General features: G+C 47.8%; 1 protein-coding gene across 9 annotated transcripts in view; it reads right to left on the bottom strand.

The window, feature by feature from the left end:
- Positions 1-17,919, bottom strand: part of BEND7 (BEN domain containing 7) — a 76,817-nt gene extending 58,898 nt beyond the window's left edge. For 2 of the 9 annotated variants that reach the window (XM_036843794.1, XM_036843795.1), the window contains exons 1-2: positions 17,482-17,647; positions 15,133-15,216 (exon numbers count right to left, since the gene is read on the bottom strand). In XM_036843794.1, coding sequence (XP_036699689.1) covers positions 15,133-15,216; positions 17,482-17,542 — 145 coding nt within the window. In that variant the 5' untranslated portion in view covers positions 17,543-17,647. Of the gene's footprint in view, positions 1-15,132; positions 15,217-16,903; positions 16,924-16,955; positions 16,975-17,481 lie in introns of those variants that run through there. The other 7 variants (XM_036843797.1, XM_036843798.1, XM_036843801.1 and 4 more) reach the window with 6 other exon arrangements.
- Positions 17,920-21,383: the final 3,464 nt, after the last annotated feature.

Genomic DNA, 21,383 nt, shown 5'->3' with positions numbered 1-21,383 from the left:
CTGTGAATATACGTTTAAAAAAAAAAAAAAAGCTTTAAAACTCCTTGCAGTTTCCAGGTAATGATATGTGAAATAGAAACAAGCTGAGTGTATCAGTGAGAAACACTAAGATGACCAGGATTTATACTGAACGCTGCAAATAACTCCTCTCAGACACGAGGAGAAGTTGGCATGGAGCCCTGTTGCAGAAAAGGCTGAACTACAACCTGTCAAACGACAGCAGTGAGAGGAAGAGCCGGACAAAGGAGGCAGGGTCCATCAGGCCCAGGCCCCGGCTCTCTTCACCACATGGCTTGACAAGTGAGCCAAAGAGCCAGGCATCTGGGGCACACTCTGCGCTCTGAGAAGACCCGGGGTTGGCATCCCCACTCCAAACCCGTGTTGGCCTGCAGATGCTATCAGGGTCACAACTGGCCGTCCCCAGGGACCACAGCCATGTTTACCAGGGACACGCAAGCCTGGGGCTCTGACTCAGCAAGAGCGGTCTGAAGAGCCCTACAGCACAGAGCGGCGGTTACCAAGCGAGCCCTTCCCTCCCCAGCGATCTGAAGTGGAACCCCCCAAAATAAAAAGGAGCCGAGCTCTACCAAAGAGAACGTGCCAGAACCCGCAGTCCTGAAACAGCCCTTGGAGTCCATTCAAGGACACAACGGAGTCTAAATGTCACTGAGAAAAGCTTTGAACAGGAGGCGTTAACCCGCATGCGTGCTGCCACGTGCTGGAGGACCTTCCCGTTCAGCTGAAGTTTTAGGTGGAAAATAATTAAGCAGCTCAACACATACATGGCGTTTTCACTGAAAGGACAATGAAGTTCCTTTCAAATCTATTTAGATAATACCAGTTTCATTCAACCATTCAATAAACATTTACTGTACTACTACTAAATATGAGATACTGTGGGAGCAAAGAAAGAAAAAGAAAAGAAGTACAAGATATGGTCTCTCCCTTGCAGGCGTTTACAGCCTAGCATGGGACCCAAATGGATGCACAATGATTCTAAGGACCCAGGGCCTCTCTCCTAACACGTGGGCAGGCGCACCCAGCAAGGCCCACCCACAGCCAGGGCGGGAGGCCGGAGCTCTTTTTAATCAAGGCTGAGGAGCTGACACCAGGACAGGTCCCAAGACAGAATGCCATGGGTCCAGGCTGGAAAACGGGCCTTCAAAGCAGAAAGGGCAAGAAGGGCTTGAGACGGGTAAGAAGGGCCAGGGGAGCAGAGAAATGCCAGGAAATGAATCAAAATGGGCTGTCACACTGCTTCTCAAACGTGTCCCTCAAAGAACATCTACAGAGGAGAATAAACTTCTATGAGAAGAAGAGAGTGCTATGATACCAATAGAACTACCCAACCAGTTCAGAGAGTTTATCTACTTTCCTCTCCCCCAAGTGTTCTTATAACATGGAAAACTTTGATTTTACGATAAATACAACATGGCCTCCCAATAGAACGTTCCTTCATCAGACATGGACTGCAATTCCAGCCACATTAAGTGGGTAGGTCAGAAGCCACCACTTCAAGTAATGTTCAGGAATAATCAAGCCAAAGAGTTAAAATCCCAAATACACGGGAGAGGTCTTACAAGTCAATGAAGAAAAAGACACATACTAACAATGGAAAATGGGCACAGGACGTGAACATGCAATTCACACGAGAAATAAATAGTTCAAATCTCTTAATGTCCCTAATTATTAATGTAATGGAAATTAACTAATGTGAAATTCTTTATCTATTAATTTGGCAAAGACTATAGATTCATGAAGCCCATTTTGGGTGAAGGCGTAGGGTTACGGTCCCCTCTCTAGGCTGTTGTTGGGGGATCTTTTTGGAGGGAATTCGGCAATTCCATTCACAGGCATTTATCCTACAGAAACGTTCCGACAAGTACCCATGACACAAGTACGAGGACATTCACGGTAGCCTCATTTTGCTAGGGAGACACTGGGAACCACCCAGACATCGATCAGTGAGCATTAGGTAAGTGAATTATGGCAGATCAGTACAAGGAGATTACAGTATATCTTTACATGCCTGTAAAGAATGAAATGGACCTTTTATAGTCATTTGGAAGTAAGTGAAGGATAAACTAGAAACTCCATGATGTCTGAGACCACGATTACTTCCTTCAGCACTGGATAATCAGGGCCTAACTACTTGGCTCAAACTAGACACTCAACCTGTGTGGAACAGATGGAGATTTGGTTATACAAAACATTATACAGGATGATTCAATTTTCCTTTTTGTAACACACACACATGTATTTTTTACACACACACTATTGTTAACAGTGGTTATCGGGACTTCCCTGGTGGCGCAGTGGATAATACTCTGCACTCCCAATGCAGGGTTTGATCCCTGGTCAGGGAACTAAATCCCACATGCATGCCGCAACTAAGAGTTCACATGCCACAACTAAGAAGCCCACGTGCCGCAACTAAGGAGCTGGCGAGCCGCAACTAAAGGAGCCCTGGAGCCGCAACTAAGGAGCCCGCCTACTGCTGCAACTAACACCTGGTGCAACCAAAAAAAAAAAAAAACAGTGGTTATTGCTGGAGAGTGTGACTGGGACAGGACTTTTTACTTTATACCTTGTTTTCAACTTTATACGTTAAAACTTTCAAAGTGGTTTTGGAATGAATATGTATTACTTTTTTGTAAGAAAAAAATAATCTGGAAGAATTATGTACAATCTTCCCCCTGTGGTAATGTGAAGCTGGGTATAAGGCAACTGGTAGAGGCAGCTTTGGACATAAAAAATCTTCTCTAAGTCACCCAGGAAAGATGAAGCTGGGCAGGAAGGAGAAGTAGGTGGCCAGAGATGGCAGCAAAAGAAAGTCAAGGAAGGAGGGGCCTGGGTGGGGCATATTTTGCAACCCCTGGGGTATAGGCCTAAGATGACTTTCTTTTGACGCTCATTACAAGCCATGTATTTTTTAAAGGAATTTGGACGTACTTAGGGGGAAAAGTGTTCAAGTTACCACTTATGGAGCGCTTACTGTGTACCAGGCCCTCTGGCGAGCACGCCGCCTACACTTAATCCTGATCACAAGCTAAGAGGTTCGGATGTTATGAATACATTTCACCCAGGAGAAAACAGAGACTCTGAGTTTAGACATTAGAGACCCACCACACTCCGAGGTCCATGAGCCTCACTGCTCTATTAAGACGCTCGGGAAACTAACTAGCTGAATGGCAGGAAGGGCTCCATCCACAAAACAGTCCCTCTGCGTGGCATCCAGGAAGCTGTTGTGACCTGCGCTGGGCGCTGTTTCAACTAGTCAGCACCTTAACCCCCTACTTATCTTAATACACATGGTGGAAACAATGAAACCTTTGGACCAAACTATCTTTATGGAGTCCAACTTAGTTGTACTGTTTCAAACTAAAAGAAGAAGGCTCAGGCGTGTCCTATAAATTCAAAACATGGTTCATGTGAGTCCTGTTGGTTCTACAAAAGCCAAATATTTTAGCTTGGAAAAAGCAGAATAAGAATTTTTTTGTGTTCACGGTTCTGTGAAACATAAAGCAAAAGTCTTCAAAGGCTGACAATACACACAGGAAAAAAATAACAAGATTGTAGATCAAGGGCTGCTTCCATTTTCCTAGAGTAGCATAACCAAAATCTTGCCTTCATTCAATATGAGAGACAATGTTCATAATTTACTGTCTGGAAAGAGACAGTCCTTTTCAATATAATCTGAAATCTTGACCCTCTGCTCTACTGTACAGAAAACTCAAAAAGAACGCTAGTACAGAAGTACACATCCCCCCTCCTGACTGAGATGTTAATATACGTATTTACACCGTGGGTCAGTTAAGGATGAACAAGATTAAGGACTGGCGGTATTATATTTCTTCAGGCATTTAAATTTTTTAAAATATTCCAACTTAAATACACATGCTGTCGTACAGTTTCATCTTCAATGTAAATAATGTTAATGATGATGAAAACGGATCACATTCACAGCACCTTTCTCTTCCAAGAATCTCAAGAAACTCTGATGACTTTGGGCCCAAAGGCACCTGGAGGTTGGCAGTGGTCGCCTTCCCTGAGTGAGGCCAAGGGGAAATCTCCAGGGGTGAGGCAACCACAGCTTAAATCAGAGGCTTCCAATCTTTTTTGATTGTGATTCACAGCAAGAAAACCAAAGTTTCACGAATTTATCCTTCCTGCATGCAAGACACTCTGATATTTTCTATTTCTCTTCTTCTTCTTGTTCCTGTTGGTGACAATCTGCTAAATTGACTTCACCACGCACTTACAGGTCACGGTCACTGCCTTAAATGCCAAGTTTCCCTGGGCCCTCTCCGCACACTTCCTGGATCCCCCAGCCTCTCTCTGGTTCCAGCGACCATCTGTCTGTGGGGGGCCCGATCCCACTTCGGGGCTCCAGGCCCACATATCCAATTGCCCACTGGACGGCTCCACTTGCACATTTCAAGAGCAACCTTAAAATCACATCCAAAAATGTATTTTATGATGACTATCCCCGAGCCTTAATAAATAGCACCAACCCACTGTCCAAGCCAGAAACCTGGGCCTCATTTCCCATCCCTCCCCTCTCACAGCCAATTAATCACTGAGTCCTGCTTATTATAACGTCTAGATTGCTCTTCAGTCCTTCCACTCGCCTCCCATTACCACCTGATGGGGCTACGGCCAAAAGCCTTCAGCGCTGCTCCCCGCCCAGCCACGTCCATCCTGAAGCCAGGGTGATCTTTCAGAAATGCAAACCGCGTCACGTGGCCTGCCTCGGTGGGATGCCGGACACCTGGGGATGGAGGCCAGCGCCTGTGCTGGGGGCTCCTCCAGCCTTGGATCCTGCCACGTCTCCCCTTGTTCTAGATGGCGGCTCTGGGGTCTGACACACAGTAGAATCACCTGGACAACTGTGACAAAATACCAGCGCCCAGGCCTCACTTCAGGACAGTTAAATCCGAATGCCATTGGCGACTGTCCTGGATGGCCAGAGGGTTCCCTGCATCCGCTCTAAGGAAGGTCAAGGTCTTCGGCTCTTGGGGCCCTGTCGTTTCCTGGCCGGCTCACAGCCTCGGCCCCGCCCCCATACTTAGTCTTCAGGTCTTTCTCTGCTTCAATGTCCTCTTCTCAAGGGTCACATCCCTTAACTCCCCAGGGGAGGTCCCCTGGTTCTGTGTTCCCGTCACACCCTAGTGGGCTGTCAAATCTCCTAGCCTGGCACCAGGGGCTGCTCAATAAAGACCTGCCAATGGATACAGGAATGGGTGAATTCTAGTATCAGCTATGCTGGGACGCTACTGTTGAGGAAAGCCGGGGAAGAAAAAAAACCCCAAACACTACTGATGTACAAGGCGTAAACCAACACCTGTGGCATCTGTGACGGAAGTTCTCCCGGTTTCCGTGGGGCGTGGGGTTTGCAAGATGAGGCCACTTGGTGCCTAGAGTCAATCGTGTCTTTTATGAAAGTTCTCCCAAGGGAACGCGTCTCATCCTCAGCGCCTTCCTAGTTTATCGAAGACGACAGACAGGGCACCGTTTCCCCCATTTCACAAAGGATAAGACTGAGTGACCCAAAATGACCAAAGGGAGCCAGAGGAAGACGGATTAGGTCTGGGCCCCTCGTGGCTGAACTGCTCCCTCTTTCAGGGCGGAGTTAAGCAGTTCACAGGGACGGCTAGAGCTCCCACTCCTGCAGCAAATGCTGCGCCGCCATATTCCATATGATGCTTATTAAGGTACCCGTTAAAGCCTTGCTAGTAATTGAAAAAATTATATATGTGCGAGGAGAATGAGTTAATGTTCACAGAAGAACCTTTACTTTTGCACCTCCTGACTTCTTCCTTTCAAGGTGTGCCTTACTTAACCTTGCGTTTCTGTGGGGCTCTTTACACTTTATGTGTGGGTGTAAAGCCACGTTTGAGATATAATTCCTTTAGCCATACAAGCAACTTCGTAGGCTATTATGTTGCATCAACTTTTTCTGTAAAAATAAATCGTTCAGGATATTATTCCTGGAACAGAATAAATTCTTGGAATTACTGAGTAACTTATGTGCCATACCACTGTTCCAAGAACACATTACTTATTTTATCATGACAAAGTCAAGTTATTAATCTTCTGGCTTCCATTTCAACAATGAGAAATTCTGTGAGATGCACAACAGACACCTGCATTACATTTCAGTTCAACTTTATATCATCCATAAACATCTCTGTTTTGGACACCTCATCCGAACAAATGCTCACGGAATACTCTATGTAGCATTCAATTTTATGAAACTATAAAAGTTCCTTGCTGTTAATTACAGAGACAAACGTCTCATCACACATTTGCTTACCAGATAGCATAATTAGTTTTCTCCATTAACCTTTCAGATATAAAATTTGATTTCCAAGTTAAAAAAAAAAAAAACATTGTAAAACCCTTGGAATTCAAATAACACAGTATATATCTGTACATGCTGGGAAAAAAATGCAATACTAAGAAAACAATTTTATGGATTCTTATTTACAAGGATACTGATTGTCTGGAATCTCGAAAGAAAATCTGTCTAAACTTCTTAATGGTTTTAAAATATATGATCAAATATGCAGGCAATAAGCTGTCCTTTGTGCGGAAAGGAGGCACAGTAACCTGACCTTGAACGGAACGTGCCCTTTGATCTCTCTCTTCTCGGGATGGTGATGCAGCTGAATTGGTCCATCACAGCCTCTGTCATCTGTTATCCCCCTTCATACGGGCATCTGAGAGGGAACGGCGAGGGAAGGGCATGCAGTCTATGGCAATGCACTAGTTTTTCTCCACTCAAAGCTAAAGGACCCCACAGCCCTGGCCTGCTAAGGACCACGCTCTGGCTCACGTGTGCTGGGGGCAGTTCTGATCATCGCAATGACTGGGTGGGACGCTCCCGACCTTCATGTGTATTTATACTGCCAACATTCAGGGGGTGAGATCTAGACCTCCTTCCACGCACAGGACAGTCCTGCCCAAGAAAACCGTCTCGGCTCAACAAACTGTCCCACTCGGATCAGCTGATAACTGGCGGCAAACTACATTTTAACATGTCTTAACATGGTCCTCATTCATTTATCCAAAATGAGCGATCGAGACTCTACTTGGTGCCAGGTATTGTGCGCTGGGAACACAGGAAGCTCAAAGTCTTGCCCTGCAGGAATTCAAGCTGAGACTCAAGCGGTCAACAGAGGATCTCACGGGCAAGGCAGTTAGTAGAGGTGGTTGTAGGCAGGGACCAGCAGAGCAGATGCCAAGCCCACGGTATTGCAACATTCCAGGGGCACCTTCACACCGTGCAGCTTAAGCCTGCGAGGCCCTGGGGGCGGGGGCAGGGATACACACAAGGGCGTCCTATTCCCAAGTTAAACTTTAAAAGGGGGCCTGGGGACTTCCCTGGCGGTCCAGTGGTTAAGACTCCTCGCTTCCACTGCAGGGGGCGCAGGTTCGATCCCTGGTCCGGGAACTAAGATCCCGCAAGTCGTGTGGCTCGGCCAAAGATAAAGAAATAAATAAAAGGGGGGCCTGCTGTGAACCTCGTAAGAAAGGGAAAAAAATGTGTAATGAAAAGTAACTGTTCCATTGTCAGTGTTGGTGTATGTTACTCCTGCCATGTGAGGTCCAGGTAGCTACTGAGGAGGACGTGTAGATTTTCACCTCGTGCAGCCAGGACGGGAGCTGGGAGGTAAAAGAGGTGAATGATAAAGCTTCAAGATAGCTGATCTCGCTGCTTTATTTTTAATTTGAAATCGGGCTCCTGGCACGTTCGCCAAGCATCCTTGGATGTTTGTGGTATGACCAGCGTGGCGCTGGGCGGTGGGGACACAGAGATGACCATGAGGGAGCTTCCAACCCTGGGGGGCGAGACAGAAGTAAACTGGTAGTGCCTTCGCTTTGGTAGAGATACTGTGGAAGGAGAGGGGAGGGGGAAATCAGAGAAGACTGCCTGGAGGAGGTCAGCTTGGAGGCTTTAGGGATGAGAGAGCCAAGCAAAGCGGAGGGAGCATGGTGCAGGTGCGGGGTTGCCAGCAGAGGGGGTGGTCCGTGCAGCCACCGAGGCGAAGAGGTAAAGAGGGGAAGTGAGGCCGCTGCAGGAATGGGAAGTGGTTTGGTGGGAAGGGCAGTGCCAGGAATAAGCTTGAGGCAGGCACGTGGCAGTTCATGCAGCATCGTATCTGTCATCTGGGTCCTAATCTGAAAGCCACAGACAACCGGAGGTTCAGGCAAGGGGGCGATTCTCCAGGGGCCCTCCATGTGTCCCCTGCCTCAGTCACCACAGGTCCCGGCGTGCATCCTGCTACTGCACTAACATTCCTTCCCAGGTAGTGTTCTCTCCAATAATCTATTACTTTCAAGAATAACAGACTTGTTGCATAAACGTCCTAGATCTATTTTCAACTTTGAGATGCAAAACACACTGTTCCGGAGTCTTTCTTTCACCTTATGGACGGCCGTGCTCTTTTCCTCCAAAAGGAAACATCCATATTCCCATGGGAACCAGGGGGGCTAAATTGTTAAGACATCTTCTTAGATTCTGTCCCTCATGAAGATTTCTTCGAGTTAGTGATACGGTCGTGATCGTTACTAGAAAAGCCAACTCTCACAACCCATCACACGTTTCACTTATACGGCGGTTGCTGAACCACACCAAGGTCTTATGAGAAACAGAAAGACAGGTGCGTGCAGTTGTGCGATGGGGTCGGGGCAGGGTTCCCAAACGGGCCATTCACCAAGGTCTGCTGCTGCTTAATGCATGGATTTTCTTAAATCCAGGTAGGAAAACTTGCTGCAGGTGGAGCCCGAGAACCAGACGATCAGTTCTAAACACGGGCTTACAAACAGGACAAGACAGTCTTCAGCCCCCTTATGAAGGTGTGCCAAGATCACAGCGGAGTACGCAGCCAGCAGAACATATGTTATTTTTCAGTTTGGGTTTGCAACACGCCGCTGCTTTCATATGCGAGCTCCTCTCCTTTTTGGTCTTCTCTAGATTCGGAAAAAAAATTATATTTCGAGTTGTCTCTCACCCATCAACATCAGAAATCCCCAAATTCTACGCTAGTTTAGTACATGACCAAAGCTTCTTCGGTTAAATGAGGCATATCTTTGGCTCACTAACTGTCTCTAAAATCTCAAGACGGTAGTATATTTTAAAGCAAATCTTCAGAGTCCTACGCAACCGTATCCAGTACACTCATGCAATGAGATAACGCAGATTTGAGTACCGATAATTTGGGTACCGACTGTGATCAAACAAAATGCTGTGCTAAGTGGTCTAAAGGATTCAAGACAGAATCCAGGTGCCACTTGTTCTGTGATCCTCCAATGTACCTGAGGAGAGATGGGGCAAAAACGACCAAAGTTCAATGTGGGAAGTGTTTGGGGTGACCTGGAGCACAGCAAAGGCACGTACAAAAATGAGGAACTACTAGGCACTCCACGGTAAGTGCCATAGGAGAGCGGTGTTCCTATTTAGTGCTGAGGTGTCCAAGAAGAAAGCATAACCTCTAAGTCACAGGAGAAGGGAGAAGGGGATAAAAATAAGAATACAGCATTTTCTACTTTGAAAATGTGTTTCACCGTATAGGACGTCCTGCATGCTGTCGGGGCATCTGATGAGGGGCTCAGGACCACCACCAGTATTGCACTACGGAAGATAAAGGAAACCCAGGACCACCACCAGTATTTCATTATGGAAGATAAAGGAAACCCTCAAGAGTCTTGTCCGAGGTGTGCTGAACTGTTAACCCGAGATTCAAGCTGGGGTTTTCCGACCTTGGTGGCTGTTAAACAAACCTTAGTTCCTTTCTTCCTAAATGGGTCCCGGGCTTCCCCGCGCCCAAGCCTTTGGCCGCCCCCTTTCCTTCTACCTGTGGTGGGGCCCCCTTTCTCCCCTGGAGGTCCTACTTTGTTGGGGGGGCAATTGGGTTCCAGGGAGGTAAGTCACATCAAAGTCGAAGATGGTGATGCAGATTAGGGGCAGACTGTGGATACTCAGGACTCAGTTAAGGGATTTCACCTTGGCCCTAGAATCCATGAGAAGGCAGTTAAGCCTCTGAGCAGGAGAGAGAATAATGAATTACATACTAAGATCAGCTCGTGTGGGCAGAAGGGGACGGGGAGGACAGGCCGCTCTGGCTTAAGGAAAAGAGGACAGAACTAGATGTCAAAGCACCCGATTTAAAGCGGGGCCAGCTACTAATTCCTGTGTGACCTCGGGCAAGTCACTGTCATCTCTGAGCTCAGCTTCCCATTTGTCTAAGGGACATAACACCTACCTCATGGTGTGGTTATGATATTAACTCAGTGATTAATGGAAGTATGAGACAGGCCTAGCAGCAAAAGCTCCAGAACTTCAGGCAGTAAAGTAAGTGCTCTCCAAGGACAAGTAAGTCTGCACCCACAGCTACAGAAGCACATGTACTTATGTGCACTTATATTGAAAGAAGCCATCAGTGTTTAGGTCTCCTCAAGAGGCTCTCAGATTTGACTTTGCTTGCTCTTGTTTTTGAAGCCATTTTTGGACCCACGGTAGAACCAGATATACTTTCAGTGCCACAGGAATTCTCGGAAACCATCTGGACAAGAGGCTTTTACACAGTGATGAGGGCACCCTGACAGTTCTGCAGAGGCCGGCAGAGGAGGGTGGGACATGGGACACGGTGCTCTGGGCTTCTTCTGCCTGCTCCTGGCTGCCCCACTCTTCTTCCACTTCTGTACATATTGGGGTCCCAGCCAGGAGTTCATTTCAACGAGCCTTTCCCGTGGTTAAGGGCACGGTTTTGGAGACAGACAGACCCTGGTTTGTATCCTGGTTCTGTCACTGAGTTACTTTGTGAAATCCTCAAATTCCTCGCCTGTGAAGTGGAAATAATAATATCTTTTATGGGACAAATAATGGGATAACAAAGTTCTTAGCATGGGGACTCCCGGGGAGCTCCAGTAGTTAGGACTCGGTGCTTTCACTGCCGCCGTGGCCCCGGGTTCAATCCCTGACCAGGGAACTAAGATCCCGCAAGCTGTGCGGTGCGGCCAAAAAAAACCAAAGAACAAAAAACAAAGTTCTTAGCGTGGTACCTGACACACAGCAAACTCGATGAATGACACCTACTCTTGTTGGCTGCATTTCTAACCCGAAGAGAATTTCGAGACTCTGGGGACCCTGGTAGAGGCCGCTGTCATCAAGAAAGCCATTGAAAAGAGATTCAAAATATCGGAGATCTAGACCCTGCTCACTTGGCTTGGCTACTGCACCCTGAGCTTCATCTCCTGAAAGTTGTGTCACAGACTGAATGTTAAAAAGAACAACTAGACCAGGGCCTGACACATAATTGGAGTGCAATAAATATCTGAATGAATAAATGGACCAGACACCTGAAAAATAGACATGTTTCATATTTATCTATTGTAATAGTAAATCTAGAACAAAATCCAAATATAAAAAGAGATTTTATGAAATGTTTGTATTATAGTTATGAATAGTAAGTTCATTGTCTCATTAAAATACTTCCTAAAAGTGCCTTGCTGCCAGCTGAGGTCTCTCCGATGATCCTTGGGATTTGCCCGGCTCAACCAGGCGGAGGCAAAGGATCTTTGGACAGGAGACCTGGGTTTACTCCAGGTTCTGCTGCTTATGAGCAAGTCACTCAACTCTGAGCTTCAGTTTCTTCCTCTGGGGAATGGGAATAACAACACCGCCCAGCCTACCGCACGGGTCCACTGTAAAAGTCATGGGATGACAGATGCACCAGCGCCGGCCAAACTACGAAGTGCACCTGGTACTTAAAGTCCGATGACGGTGATGCTCGGCCCTCTGCCGAGACTCACATCACCCCTCCCACCTGGAACCTTCTCCAGCTCCCCTCTGCCGACCCAAATCCTCCCCTAGTTCAAGATCTCCCCCTTCCAGAGCTTTCTACCCGACCCTGAATGTGATCCTTCCCTTCCAGCTCTGCTTTTGCGCATTGCCCGGAAGGTTCACATTTGTGATTTATCACGCACACGCGCTGTGCGTGCTATGGGGTGTTTCCAGCTCAGGTGGACCTGCGTGGGGTCCCGGCTATGGCGCTTATCCCTTGGGAGACCTGTGGCAGCCCACCTGACACCTCTGAGTCTCATCTACAAAAACAGGGATGGTGATAGCTCTCACAGATTTGCTCTGAGGAGTAAATGAGATCCTTCACATCAAGTGCTCGACTCGACGCTGGGCACAGAGCAAGTACTCAGACAACCGCAGCTGTTACGGCGGACTGAATTTTGCTCCTTCACTGTGCCCTGAATTTGTCCTGTCACCCCAACTGGATTTTAATTCTTGAGGGCAGGATCCCTGTCCTATCCACTTCTTTGGTTTCCCCTGACCCCACTGCCACTATAGAAAAGTGCTGAGTTCGTCACATATTCTCAAAAAAACACCTGTTGAATGGATCAAAACGAATTAAGTTGTGTTTCTCCAAGATAGTGACCCAATCTTCATAGTGGCCCATCACGGCCAACTTGACAAAGCCAACGTCCACAGGGTAAAGTAACTTCTTTGGATCCTGTTATCAAGTTAAAAATGTGGGAGGAACGCCCAAAGCGCTCAGCCAAGCCATTCACACCATTGAGCTATCCTACCTCGCTGGATGTGCTGCATGAATCAACAGCCTGAAAGTATTCCGAGGAAACTGATTTGAGGTGGGAACCTCTGCCAGATTCTGGAGCGTTCTCTTTCCCTGAGACATGAAGTGTAATCTTATAGGCGCAGATAGTATCAAAGATGACGCATATGTACGTCTGAACTCAGAAGATCCCATACGGCATCCCGAGGGCCATGTGTGAGGAACGCGTTATAGGTGAAACAGTTCTGCTATTTTGCTAACAAACTCCCTTGGATGTCACAGACCTCACGCAGAATTCTGCGCCATGATGAGTAATATTACGGGTAGACTCAAGCCATTTACAAAACAAACGTGATTGACATTTGTGAATAAGAGCTATTAGCTAAATAAAAGTCCACTTTATTACACTGTCAACAACAGAATTCTGATTCTCATAAGCTATCAGTAACTATTCTCAATTACTCTCGAAATCGGGTTTGCGTCATCATTTGCGCTTCCACTTTTTTTTTTTTTTTTCCTCCAAACTGACCTGAAGAGCACAAAAGAGAAATGTTCTTTGGGAACCATATCACACTTTTCCCAGAATGAGCAGAAGACTGAGAATAACCCAGGCATTTTCATGTTGGTCCATCTTTTGTCTCTTGATGTCAAAGGGCCTCCCTGACCAACAACTGAGAAACTTATCCCAAGCCTGGCCTTCCACTGATGGTCTCTTATCTCCCTGGACTCGCGCTAGGAAAAACGAAGCCAGGCCTGCCCCGTGGAGAGTTTACCTTTTACCGAATTCCGAGCGCTGGCATCTTCCTGCCCTGCATCCTTCACTCTCTCGTACCCAGAATCCACCTACTGTAGAGCGCCCTCACCATTTTCCAAGTAGGGAGCAGAAAGGGGGGAAAAGCCTGCTTTGTTGGAGATGAACGAAACCGAGGATGTGATGTTCTTTTTTATGATAAATGTACGTTTTTCTACTAATAGGCAAGTTCTTCATTTCAAATGGTTAGATCGAGTGGTGCTTTGATATATAGAATTCCAACCGATCGAGTTTAGGGAACTGAAAATACAGAATTCTGAGTAAGTTGAAGGAACTGAAGAGAGTACACAATCCAGGAATATCCTCCTGCTGGGTCTTAGCGTTTCGCTTGACTGTGAACGTTTTGGGTTCTAGACCTCTGAACAGTAAACAGGTGCCAAGAACAGTGCTGGCCTCAGTCATGCTCTCTGTCTGGATGGAAAGATTCACGTGCCTTTGGTGCTCACTTGTGGAAGAAATGCCATTACTTCCCTCCCCTTTTACCTCTACTTATTATCTGTTTGACTTCTCGGTCCTTTGCAACCCACCCTTGCTCTTCCTCAAAGCAAAAGAGTGAGAAAGCCCCACTGCCTGGCTTCCTCGTTGTTTTAATTGGCAGTACATTGGGTCTGAGCACACATCCTGCTTCCTTAAGACCTATCAACTCTCCCCAGAGATACGGCTATTCTGGCCCTTGCTTTTAATGGCTCTTGCCAGGATCGTCTCCCGTGTTCTGTTTCCTCGTGTGCGGCACCCAGCTCTCACCCTGCCCCTGGGGCTCGAGGAGGTATTGGGGATGGGCAAGGTGAAGGCCAAGCGCCATGATGTACCCTCCACTCCAACCTCACGGGTACTTCATTCTTCGTGGCAGAATCCTAAATCGTTTAATTTTTGGCTCATGGTCTGCAAATAACAAACTGCACGGGCAAGGCCCCTCAGGTACAGTATGTGCACCAAAAACCACACTTGGAAAGAGGAGCATCATCTTGGGGGACCTACTCATCCATCACGCAGCTACTCTTGTCGGATGGCCTCCAAGATGCTGCTTTGCTCTGCTTGGCCCTGGGGTGAGCTGGGAAGGAGGGTGGGGAGAGCAAAGCCTGGCTCTTCTCTCTGACCACCGATGCTGGTGTGAAATGAACACAAAGCCAGACAGATGAGGAGTGGCTCCGTGATCGCTAGTCCTATCAAGAGGTGGTTCGGCGGACAATCACACTTTTCTTTTCCTTCCGCTTTTTGGCTGGAGAGTTAATTTAATTTTGTCATGGCAGGATTAGCAACCAGGCCACAGAGGTGAAGGGACATTATCATCAGACAGCATATTAATCCTCTATCCCACCCAAGGCAGAGGCAAAACCAAACAAATAGCAGCTTCTTGGAAACTGAATTTCTGTTACCCAGATGTCAAAGATGTAATACCCCAATTACACAAACTGTTGCCAGTGAATACGCAATGTAAATGGGGTGAACGCAGAGCCACAGAGCTGCACGGTCAGCATCTGGCTCTGGGTGTGAGTGATAATTAGCACTGTGTGGAGACACTAATAAACATTTATGTCTGAAATTACAACTCTTAGCAATGTTAATAAGGGATATATTGGCAATCTGTAAAATACAAGGTCTTGAAAAGAATGTCATACATTAAGCAATGGCAGACATTTCCCATTGTGGCACAATCTTTTTTTTTTTTTCCTTCTCTCTAATTGCAAATGGCCATGCTGTTTTGCTGAGAAATTAATTGAGATAAGAACCTACCTAAAAAAGTGGGTTGTGTCTCTTTGGCCTCCCCATTAACATCGGTGCTGAATTCTGAGATCTTATAGACCTCATGGTGATAATCTGGGGTGAGAAGACAACGAAAAATTAGAATTCTAATGACCTACAAGATATGAATAAGCAAGAAAGGCTAGCATCTCATTATACATAGTGGGTATAAGCTATACTTTAATTTATAAATATAATTTTCGAGAACTCGGTTAATCACAGAATTTGTAGTCACTGGTCATCCCTACAACTTTGCTTACTCTGGAGAAGTACACAGACTTGAAATTATTACTTTGACTTTAGAAAACGGCTCTGCTTGATCACATAGTTTTCACAGGAAATTTGGCCCACAGATGCCAATTACATACGAGGCTTCTTTTCTTCCAAATGACAAGTATGTTTACAAGGAATAGAAAGAACCTTGCCCAATCATAGGCCAGGGGAAGATGCCAAATTTATCTCTACAACGCATTTTCATGAGTAGATGAATAGTATGCTTTAGAGTTACCTGGTACTCTCAGTTTACCCAGAAAAACCCCAGCCTTTGAGCAGCTTACAGGCAAGCACACATGAAAAATACTGATTTGTTATTTCAAGTATAGTATAATTTGGATAAGAAAGTGAGTCTTGCATTCAGCTACTGCACTTTAATATGCAACCGTTTATGTTCTAAAAATGCACCTGCAGAGCAGAGAGAAAAATCAGACCCATAATTTTTTTAAAAAAAGGAAAAAAACAAACTTGCTATGTCAGTCAAACTTTAAGACACAGTATTTTACAAGCTTCTCTATAGAGGCTACTGTGCTTTGGCAGTTGTCTGTTTCTAAAAAGTAGGATCGCTTAGGTAAGAAACTAGACTAGGTCCCTTGTTAACAGCGATTCCCTTTTTGGGGCCTTAGACCTCCCAGGACAAGGTCTACAAAACTCCTCTCACTTTTAAGATAAAGTAGTAGGTTCCCTGAGGTCATAAATAAGAAAGCAGCCTACATTCCAGAATGAATCAGATAGACCAACAGGCCAGTCAAATATGGAGGGACTTTTAAAGTACAAATGACTGAGCAATCAACACTGCTGGGGGAAAAAAATGTACGTAGAGACAAGGAAAAGCCAAATATTTTGAATACATAAAACTACTTCAGGCTTTTTTCATTAAACAGTATCCAAGCTCAATCGGAGGAAACAGGAGTAGATCTCCAAAATGTCTATAATCAAACCATTTTCAGAGTAACCCAAAGCAGGCTTTACTGAATCTGCATCATAGTTAGCTCAGCTTAGCTGGAAATTGCAATCGCCCTCGAATTTTCATCAGCTTACATGGGACTTCTCCAGGTTGTTAACACAATTGCCTTGCTCTCTGCTCTGATGCCCATGCTAGATAAAACAACAGAGGACCAAAGTGGACAGGTTCTCTGGTTTGGTTGTGACTTCAAGCTGATTCAAAGGCGATACTTAAACAGGATCATTCTAAACTCAATATTGGGACTTGTGACATGATGGGGAGAAAAAAGTCACCTGCCTCTAATTTAAGGTGACACGATGCATTTTGATAGACACATTTTTACGTCTGCCCTTAAGTTCTCATCGTTTTTCGAAGTCACATCAGGAAAAACAGAGACTCTTAACAAGTCACTGACCACAGGCAGGACTATTCAACTTTCCCCTGGCCTGATGAAATAAACCCAAGCCCAGAGACTGCTGTGTACACCTGTTAAATCGTCAAGGGTCGGCTGGATTTTTTTTTTTTTTTTTTAATGATACTTACCTGACGGATAAGTGATCTATTCGAAAACACCTTTCCAGGCCAAATAACGTACCCAGAAAAGATGCTGAATGTCAACAATTCTTATTTGGGCTTGGACACCTAACGAGCGTCTTTCTCCATCTTCCAAACGCCACCAGCACCTTTCTTCCTCCTCTTTGGGGGTTGGAAAACACACCGACCCCCAACCCACCACAAGCACTGGTCCGGGCTGGTGTCCGCACGGCCTGATGGAGCGGCGTCCTCCCCCACCCCGCCGCCGAGCCACAGGAGTGGAATACCAAAGAAGGCTCTCCGCGCCCCAAGTGTCATTGTTTGCTAATTTCCTGATGTGCCCTCCGACTTGTTTACGCGGAATCACATCCTGCCTCCCCCCGGCACAACTTTCCTCGCCGCCCGGTGTGGGCGGCCGCAGCCCCCCCTCGGGAGGGGGCCGGGGGGTCCCGGGAGCCCCGGGCCCCCGGGACTTGGCTGCGCGGCCCGGGCGACGGGCAAGGGGCCGGGGGCTGTTTACGCGGCGCCAAGTCCTCGCTCCGCCGCCCGCACGCCCCCCGCCCGGCCCGGCCCGGCCCGCCGCTTACCTCGGCTCACCAGTTTGAAGCTCTGGGATTTCCTGCTCCGCTTCCTCTCCGAGAACTCCATGGTGCGGCGGGCGGGCAGGGCAGGGGCTGCGGCCGGGAGCGGCCGGCCGGCCGGGCGGAGGGACGGAGGGAGCGGCGGCCGAGGCGGCGGCGGCGGCGGCGGCGGCGCTGGCTCTTGTCACCCGGCAGCGGGAGCGCGGGGACCTAGGTCCGTCTCTTGGATCCGCAGGGGGGAGGCACAGGCAAGGGAAAAACCACTCGAGCCCGCCGGGGGCTGCGGCCGGCGGGGCCCGGCGGGGCCCGGCGGGAGGCGCTCTCCCGGGAGAAGTTGCCCCCTCCTGGCCGCCGCTCAGCGCGCCCCCCGACCCCGGCTCATCCCCCGCTGCCGGGCGAGACGCCGCCGGAGCCGAACTTTCCGTTGGGGAGCGCGGAGCTGGGGGCGGGGGGGGCGGGGAGGGCGGGCCGGGGCTGCCGGCGCTCTGGGCGCTCGCCGCGGGCCGGCCTGGGCGCAGCTCCGGACGCGGCGGCGGTGGCGGCGGTGGCGAGCGCGGCCCCGGGGACGCGGCGGGCGGGCCGAGGGCGGCGGCGGCGGCGGCGGGGTGCCAGCCGGGTCGGGGCGCTGACCGCCCCCGCGGGAGGAGGGGCGCCGGGAGGAGGCGGCGCCGCCGGGACCCCAGGGCCACCTGCTGGCGGAGCGCGGCCGCCGCCATCCCCGGGGACCCGGGCCGCCGCCACCCACCGGCCTGGCCTCGAGGAGGAGCCGGAGGCCGCGGCGCTTTCGGCCCGGCCGGCCGGCCCTCCCGTCCCCCCAGGACCGAGGGCCCTGCCCGGCGCGGGGGTCCGGCCGCCGGCGCCGCGGGGGTCGGCGAGTCGGGGCGCGGCTGCCCGGGGGGCCCGGCTCCGGGCCCCGAGCTCGCCTGCGTCTCCTCGCCGCTCCCCGGGACCGATCTCGTTCTCAACAGCCCTGGGTGTCGGGGACCCTCCTGGCCAGCCCACTCCCCGCCTTGAGATTCCGGGTGCGCGAGGGCCAGACTCACTGGTTTCAGGCAAGTTTTAGGGGAAAAAAAAAAAAAAAAAAAATCAACCGAAACCCAAAAACTTACCCATCAGCGCTCTGCAAGGAAAAGAGCTTTCAGAATTGACTGATGAGTCGAGTATGGAAAAGAGTGAGCTACAGTTCTTTACCCCAATACGAGTAAGGTTGTAGGAAGATCGGGAGTTATGTTCAAGGAGAGAACTTGAAATGGGGGCTTTGGGGAGGGTAGAAGGGGTGAGCGGTGCGACGTCAGGGGGTGCCCAAGCGCTCTGCTGACTTCTTAGGGAAGAAATGGCCAAGGCAGGTGCAGAGAGCTATGCCTTTTGATGTGACAATGCCAGAATAATTGGCGGAAACCGAAAGCTTGTGTTAGTTTTATACAATATTCTTTTCTAGGGAGCTAAGAGCACACCATTGCTTTCTCACAACAACGTTATTGTGGGAATGGAAGAGAATTCTATACCACCTGGGACTGGCGGGACAGAAATGTGATCCGACGAGCTTAAAAGTACCGCCACCAAACTGATCATCTCTAGACCAGAACACAAAGAGAGTAGACAGATGGACAACCCATCCAGCACTGTGACAAGTTCAGGTGGCCTCAAAAGAGTAGAGAGGAATAAGGGGAGAGGGTATGTTGATAAATGTGGTAACAGGTTCCATTGCGAGTCTCGCTCAAATGAGACAGCAACCTGAATAAACATATACACACCAGGAAATTAAATCAAGGAGCAAGGTAACCCAGCAACGAGTGGAAGCAGAGCCTGGTATGCCTTCTGAGGTCTTATGTTAGGTGGCCTGTATGTGCCAAGTGGGGAGGCTGGTTTTACCTGGCTTGGAGGTGAGAAAGACGACCATTCACTGAGTTCGCTAAAGCAAACCCTTAAATAAGAGGTTCTTTACTTTTTTGGTCACTGTCTCCTTGGAGATTATGTTCAGAGCTCAGGGCCTTTTCCAAGAAGATATGTGCAGGACAAAATTTTGTATAGATTTTTTGGAGTTCTAAAAGGTGGCAGAAGGGATTAACGTGATAACAAGGGTTGATCAACTACCCTGTTTGGTTCTCTACCATTTTTTTCCCCTCTTTCTTTAAAACCAAGCACCTAAAGATGTTTTGAAGATTTCTAAAGAAACAAAGCGTATGAAGCTGCTCCCTGGGCTGGGACCCTTTCTTTCTTTTTTTGTAATGCCTTTAAAAATGTTATTCCAGGAATTCCCTGGTGGCACAGTGGTTAATAATCCACCTGCCAAGGCAGGGGACACGGGTTCGAGCCCTGGTCCGGGAAGATCCCACATGCCATGGAGCAACTAAGCCCGTGCGCCACAACTACTGAGCCTGCGCTCTAGAGACCGTGAGCCACAACTACTGAAGCCCGTGCACCTAGAGCCCGTGCTCCTCAACAAGAGAAGCCACCGCAATGAGAAGCACACGCACCACAAGGGAGAGTAGCCCCCGCTCGCCGCAACTAGAGAAAGCCCGCATGCAGCAACAAAGACCCAACGCAGCCAAAGATAAACAAATAAAATAAATAAAAACAAACAAACAAAAATGTTATTCCAGAAGCTACAAGGCTGAGCACTGTACTGATTGAGGAACATTTAGGATCGTTCATGCCTTGGAGCATACAATGAGATTTTTATTATGCTTAAGCTATGATAAAATCATTGAAGGTGACATACCAGGAAGCACATCCCTAGGGGGATATTAACAACTTAGCATTTTCAGTTCAAGTGGGAATATGAATTCCATTTGCTTAAGAAAATAATTTTGATACAGTTAAGAAAAAATGTTTCATTGTGATAATGTTTTAAAATAATGATCGTTCTCCCTGACCCTTTTTCCTGGCTCAACAAAAATGGTCTGTGAGCAAGTTGGTCTCCAGAGGCCATAGGTCAGGCCTGTCCTATTAACATATAGAGAAAATCAACAAATATTTGTTTATTCTCCACCATGCATTTATATAACAAAAAGGTATATATTCATAATTAGCATTAAGTAAAGATAAATTATGATGTTTAATTAGAAAGAGGTTGCTTCAAGTGGTAGGTAATAGTTGCTTGGGCTGCCATAACAAAATACAGTAGATGGGGTGGTTTCAAAAATTGAAATTTACTTTCTCATAGTTCTGAAGGCTAGAAGTCCCAGATCAAAGTCTGGCAGGGTCAGTTCCTAGTGAGGGCTCCCTTCCTGGCATGGAGATGGCCGCCTTGCAGTGACCTCACACGGTGGAGAGAAAGACAGCTCTGATCTCTTCCTTTCCTTATAAGAACATTAATCCCATCATCAGTGCCCCACCCTCATGACCTCATCTAAACCTAATTACCTCCCGAAGGCCCCACCTCTCAATACCATCACATTTGGGGGCTAGGGCTTCAACATAAGAGTTTGGGGACAAGGGACACAGTTCAGTTTGTAGCAGTATTGTTTTTGGTTAATTGAATATAGTTTTTGTGTTGGGGTGTTCTGGATAGTCCTGTAGGAGATGTACTAAGGTCACGTCTCTGTTTCAATAGTTCAAGTTTCCCCACAGGTTTTAGAACCGCAGGTTTACATATTATTAAAGCTCAGGGAAAACTGGTCAAATATTCCATGACTTAAGGTAGGCCAAATATCTTATCATATGACCATTCTAAAACTCAGTTGATTATAAAGATTAAATGTAGGTTTTAATCTCTGACATAAGACAGGTAATTTGGCCAGAGAACATTTAAGCAATCTTAACCCTAATTTTTAAAACTCCATTTCTGAAAACTCTGTCCTGAGAAGAATAGCATTATGAAGATCTCCATCTTTATTTACAGCCCTGCTGTCCAATAACAATATAATGCAAGCCATAAATTAAATTTAAAGTTTTGTAGTAGCCAC

Source organism: Balaenoptera musculus, chromosome 2 (assembly GCF_009873245.2).
Source record: "Balaenoptera musculus isolate JJ_BM4_2016_0621 chromosome 2, mBalMus1.pri.v3, whole genome shotgun sequence".
NCBI classification, from domain to species: Eukaryota; Metazoa; Chordata; class Mammalia; order Artiodactyla; family Balaenopteridae; genus Balaenoptera; species Balaenoptera musculus.
The sequence above is the reverse complement of the archived record's forward strand: the minus strand, read 5'-3'. Positions and strand labels throughout refer to the sequence as shown.